The sequence below is a fragment of the Otolemur garnettii genome, unplaced genomic scaffold, assembly GCF_000181295.1.
Source record: "Otolemur garnettii isolate 467f Iridium unplaced genomic scaffold, OtoGar3 scaffold00264, whole genome shotgun sequence".
NCBI lineage: Eukaryota > Metazoa > Chordata > Mammalia > Primates > Galagidae > Otolemur > Otolemur garnettii.
In genome coordinates, this window is record NW_003852659.1 from 52,873 (window position 1) to 59,119 (window position 6,247).

The window sequence follows — 6,247 nt, forward strand, 5'->3', positions numbered from 1 at the left end:
TATAGAAAAGAAAGAAAGTCCGGGAAAGTGAGATAGCCATCATAAGATTAGCCTAAACAAAGAAAGTCCAGGAAAGTAAGACAACCATCTTAAGCTAGCCTCAGGCTGTTCCTCTTGGAAGACCTAAAAGAACAATACATTATCTGACTTCTATTGTTAAAGTTAAAGGTTAGGATAAACAGAGGAGTAAAACCTTTCTCTTCTATGTACTCAATTAAATTTCCAAGAAACTGGCTTCATGACTGTTTTCTTATGGTTTTGGAGACCCTGCAGTTACGATGGAGTATTTTACTCAACATCATTAAAATGGAGTTTTTTCTTTTTATTCACATCAACCTTTGAGTCATGTCCTCTGCACAGATGGGCTGTTTCAACCCTTATCTGACAGGCTGACTTGACTGCACAGTTGGGGTTCCCTGTAGGAGGTTTTTACGCCTGGCCTGCAGACCCCCACCGTGTTTTCCCAGGTCACTTAGGGCTTCGACAAAAGCGCATAATACTCACAAGTCTTTTCACTCAGTTTCTGGAATTAAAAGAACACATTTCATTTAATTTTTGTGGGGGTTTACCCCACAGCTCACCCCATGAGCAGATGATGTGGCTCAGTCTGCACCTGGGATATGTTCATAACTGATGCCATACTCACAGGCAAAGCAGACATTTTGACCACATGACACATTGTATCCAAGAGAAGAGAAAGAGATGCTGTAATGACTCTGAGCTCTGCAATCCAGTCTTTCAAGGCTTAGGTTGCAGCTTCAACCTCATGCATACCCTGGGGTCTAGAGAAGGCTATCTGTTGGCTTCAGAGTTACACTGAATGTACCAAGGAGATTGGTGGTGGGAACAGACATCTGTGATTCAGGACACCCAGGTGGCACCCAAAGATGGTCAGACTGAGGAGGCAACCCCTCCCCTGCAGGTCCCAGCCTGTGGGAAAATAGCAGAGTGAGAAGGTGCACACCATCATCACCATGGGCCCCATGGGTGGTGACAGCACAGCTGGAGGAGGGGCATTGTGAGAGCCACAGAGGCTGTGAGATGTGATGAGAACTGAAGTGATGAAATCAGGTAAGGAAAGTGTGGTCATCTGGGCATGGCCTGTGCTCTGGGGATTGAAGAGCAGAAAGGGAGACACAGACAGCTAATGAGGGAAAGGGTCTGCTTAGGGGGTATCAGTGCAGATCCTGTCCTGCCACTTGGGGTTCAAGAGCATGTTCTCAGCCTGGGAACCACATCTTGATCTTGAAACCAGATACCCTTGAGCAGGGGAAGGCACAAACTTTACCCTCAGAAATATGTTGCACCATGTGGGATGTGAAAACCCCCTTCACCAAATTACTCCTACAGACAGTTCACATGGAGGAGGCCCTAGGGATACGTGCATTTCCAACATGTGGACTTCTCCAGACAGGTTGGTAGTTAGGAACCTGCTGGTTGAAACAGTTCAGCCACAGCCACATAGCCAGGGGGATATGTTAATCAGTTAAATGTAAGCATTCTGCACTGTATATCAAATAGCACATTGTACCTCATAAATAAAGCACATAGTTATGATTTAATAAGAAAAAAATGTTCCAAAAAAAAAGGGCTGAAATGAGAGGGTTTCACAATTCTCATGCATATTAGTATCTGAGAGTCCTTCATGCTTACATGAAATGTGTCATTTGCATCAACTTGTCTCTGTCTCAAAAATAAAAATCATAAACTCAGCCCAACATGGTGGCTTACACCTATAATCTCAGCACTCTAGGAGGCCAAAGCAAATGGATCACTTGAGCTCAGAAGTTTGAGACCAGCCTAAGAAAGAATGAGACCCCTGTCTCTAATGAGGTGAAAGCTATGTTGATTGATTTAATGTAACCATGTCAGATTGTATAAAAAAAATCAGCACACTGTACCCCACATATGCATGAATGTATTCATGATCTACGTGTATTTGACTTAATAATAAAAACTAACTGAGCATGCTAGGTGCCTGTGGTCCCAGCCACCAGGAAGGCAGAGGCAAGAGGATCACTTGAGCCCAAATATTTGAGGTTGCTGTGAGCTATGATACTACAGAACTCTACAGAGTGAGACTCTGCCTCAAAAAAAAAAAGTAATAGATGTCTATATTGGGAGGATTATGATTAAATACATAATAAACATGAAAGCAAACAAGAGTGATTGTCTGTTTTCATAGATCTTACTAAAGAACAATTTTTAATCAAATACAGAGCTGAAAAGAAGAAAACACTTAGCATTAGTAAGATGCTCTTTTTGTTACAACTGTGTTTGGACATTCTAAATTTAAAATTCCACCAACTTGGAGGCTATGGATGCTTCTCCCCAGAAAATTTTGACATAAAGAAGAGATTAATAGGGATTAAAATAGCCTTTATACAAATAGCCTTTGTATATGTCTACTGTACAAAATATTAGAACATGCACTTTGACATATCTATTTTTATTTTTTTATTCTTTTTTAATTAACCAAGTGATCATTAAATTTTGTATAAATTTTGAAATGGGAGATATCTAGAAATAAGGTATGATTTTTTTAATAAGGTATGAAGTTTCAAACAGAAAGAAAACTGCACAAATTACCAAAACAAATTGGTAAATCAAACTCCATCAAAATTAAAAACTAGAGGAGGAGGGGAAAGATGGCCAACAGGCACTGGTCTCCAACAGAAGCTCTCATCCAGAGGGAAGGATAATGTCCAGAAAATACCCAATAAAGTTGAAGATTGGGAGCCCAGCCAAGAGAGAAGAGTGATATCTGCAAGAAACCTCTGCTGAGGCAAGTTGAGACTCCAAGAAAGCAATTTCCAAGTACATAATACATCCCAAAGGAAAAGCATCCAACCCCTCCCACAAGAAAGTTGTGGTATTCTCTTCGTCTGCTCCTGTAAGTTTTCTAGAAGTGAGCAGTGAACTTAGGACCTATTATCTCACCCCACGTGTGAGAACCACAGGAAGGGGGGTCTACTCCCCTAGAGGGACCCTGCTGAGATTCTGAACACTTTCTCACCTGGCAAAAAAAAACTGAACAAATGCTTTCACTGCCATTTTGAATTTCCAGTCCACCCTTCCCCCCTTGCCTACAGAGAGAGTGAGGGGGGGAAGGGGCAGTGTCCCCAACCTCTGTGAGACCAAGCACCCAGTCCCAGTACTGCAGCCAGAGACCTGCTGGATCCATGTGCATTCCATGGGCAGTGGTGGAGGTGTCCCCCATTCCAGGCACCCACACAAGCCCCAGAACTGCTTGCTAGAACTGCATGCACCTGTGGGTGGTGGTGGAGGAGTCCACTGGTCCAGGTGGGCCCATAACAGCTTTCTAGAGCCACGCACACCCATGGGAGCCACAGAGGAATCCCCCACTCCAAGAAGGCCCAGAACTGCTTGCTAGAGCCATGTGCGCCCCACAAGCAGCAACGAAGGAATCCCCCACTCCACACTCCCACTCCAGGCGGGCCCAGATCTGCTTGCTAGAGCCATGCATGCCCCGCAGGGGCTGGTGAAGGAGTCCCCTGCTCCAGGGGGCCCAGAACTGCTTGCTAGAGTGACACGCCTCCCATGGGTGGCAGCAGACGAGTCCCTACTCCAGGCAGGTCGAGAACTGCTTGCTAGAGCCACGCTGTGGGCAGTGGTGGAAGAGATTCCCCGCTTCAGGCTCCTGCACTGGGCAGGCACAGAACTGCCTGCTAGAGCCACACCCACCCCGTGGGCGGCGGCAGAGGACTCCTTCCCCCACTCCAGGCAGGCCTAGAACTACTTGCTACAGCCTCACGTGCCCTGTGGGGGACTGTGGAGGAATCCTTCACTCCAGATGGGCCCAGAACTGCTTGCTAGAGCTTCATGCATTGCATGGGCAGTGGCAGCAGAGGAGTCCCCATTCTGGGTGGGCCCAGAACTGCCTGATAGAGCCACACACGCCCCACAGGCTGTGCAGAGGAGTTCCCTGCTCCAGGCACCTGTGCCCAGCAGGCCCATAACTGGCAGAGCTGTATGCTCCCAGCATCCCTGGCCAGCCACCCAAAAACTACGAGAGGATGGTCAGTTGAGAGGGAACCATACTAGAATGGCAGTACCTCAAGGCAAAGAGCAGCAGCCACAGCAGTGGGGAACAACAAGGCTCACACCCCTGAGGTTCTTCTGGACAGACATGCTCTGCCTCTCTAGGCAAGCAGAGGAAGCCGGCATCTTCTCTGATGGAGGCCACTGACTGAATGGTTCTGGTACGGTCTCCACACAGTGTAAATTCAGCATGGGCGTAATCAGTGGGAAAACTCTGGTAATTCAAATAACCAGAGTAGATCAACTTCCCCAAGGAAAAATGGGGCAGATGCAATTGAAGATCCCATCCATAAACAGATGGATGAGATGTCAGAAATTGAGTTCAGAATTTGGATAGCAAATAAAGTTAGCATAATGGAAGAAAGGAGGGAATTAGAATTTCAAGGAATTATTCAAAAGATGTCTCAAGAAATTATTCAAAAGATGTCTCAAGAATTCAACGATTTCAAAGATAAAATGACCAAAGATTTTGAAACACTGAGACAAGAGGTTGCAGCCCTCAAAGATCTGAAAAATACAGTAGAATCCCTCAGTACAGAATGAAGCAGGCTGAAGAAAGATCTCTGGCATTGAAGGCAAACCTTCTGAATGCACCCAAGTGAGCAAGGATGAAAAGAAATGGAGAGCAAAAACGGATCACTCTCTCAGAGAGCTCTGGGAAAATTCAAAGGAAACTAATATTTGTCTTAGAGGAATCCATGAAGATGACGAAGTTGCTTCACAAATCACAGAGGCTCTATTTCATGAAATTATGAAAGAGAACTGAAATTCAGATAGCAGACAGTTTCAGAACCCCAGCACAACTCAACTCGAACAACACATCCTCCAGGTGTATCATAATTATCTTTACTAAAGTTAATATGAAAGGGAAAATTTTGAAAGCAGCTAGACATAAGAAAACCATAAACTACAAGGGGAAGAATATAAGAATGACTGAAGCTCTCTCTGCTGAAACCTTTCAGGCTAGAAGAGGGTGGTCATCAACTTTTAACCTCCTAAAACAAAATAACTTTCAACCCAGGATCCTGTATCCAGCTAAACTGAGTTTCATTTATGATGGAGAAATTAAATACTTTTATGACATTCACACATTGAAGAAATTTGCTATAACCAAACCAGCCCTTCAGGATATTCTCAGACCTATCCTCCATAATGACCACTGCAATCCTCCACCACATAAGTAAACTCACATAGAATATTTTGATCAAATTCCAACTTCCACAGTGGCAAAAGGATTAAAGATGTCCACTGGACTTTCAAAAAACTCGATACCCAGAATTATACCACATTTATCAATATTCTCAATCAATGTGAATGGCTTAAATTGCCCTCTAAAGAGGCACGGGCTGGCTGACTGGATACAAAAACTCAGGCCAGATATCTGCCTCATACAAGAATCCCATCTTACCCTAAAAGACATATATAGACTCAGAGTGAAGGGATGGTCATCTAAATTCCAGGCAAATGGAAAGCAGAAAAAAGCAGGTATTGCAATTTTATTTGCAGATACAATAGGCTTTAAACGAACAAAAGTAATCAAGGATAAAGATGGACACTTTATATTTGTTCAGAGTAATACTCAATACAATGAGATTGAATCATCAATATTTATGCACCCAACCAGAATGCACCTCAATTTATAAGAGGTACCCTAATAGACATAAGCAACATGGTTTCTCCCAGCTCCATCATAGTTAGAGATTTTTTTTTATTATTAAATGATAGCTGTATACATTAATGCAAACATGGGGTACAGTGTAGTGTTTTCATATACAATTTGAAATATTTTCATCAAACTGGTTAACATAGACTTTGTGTCATTTACTTAGTTATTGTGTTAAAACATTTATACTCTACTTCTAGAAAAGTTCACTTGTACCCTTGTTAGAAAGACCATATAGGTGATCTTTCCAGTCACCCTCCCGCCACCCATCTGCCCTTCTCCCTCCCCACCCCCTCCCCATATTCTTAGGCTAGAATTAGGTTGTAGTTTTCATTTGAGATCTATAAATTAGTTTCATAATAGGACTGTGTAATTGGATACTTTTTCTTCCATTCTTGTGATACTTTGCTAAGAAGAACATTTTCCAGTTCCATCCATGTAAACATGAAGGAGGTAAAGTCTCCATCTTACAGTATTCCAAAGTGTACATATACATAGTACATAGTATTCCATGGTGTACAT

The 6,247-nt window shown here is 43.3% G+C and overlaps 1 protein-coding gene across 1 annotated transcript in view; it reads right to left on the reverse strand.

Annotated features, from left to right (window-relative positions):
* Positions 1-472: 472 nt before the first annotated feature.
* NLRP11 (NLR family pyrin domain containing 11) overlaps positions 473-6,247 on the reverse strand; it is a 29,750-nt gene continuing 23,975 nt past the window's right edge. Inside the window, exon 10 of the mRNA XM_003802919.2 lies at positions 473-523. Within this exon, the coding sequence (XP_003802967.2) occupies positions 473-523 (51 nt within the window). The remainder of the gene's footprint in view (positions 524-6,247) is intronic.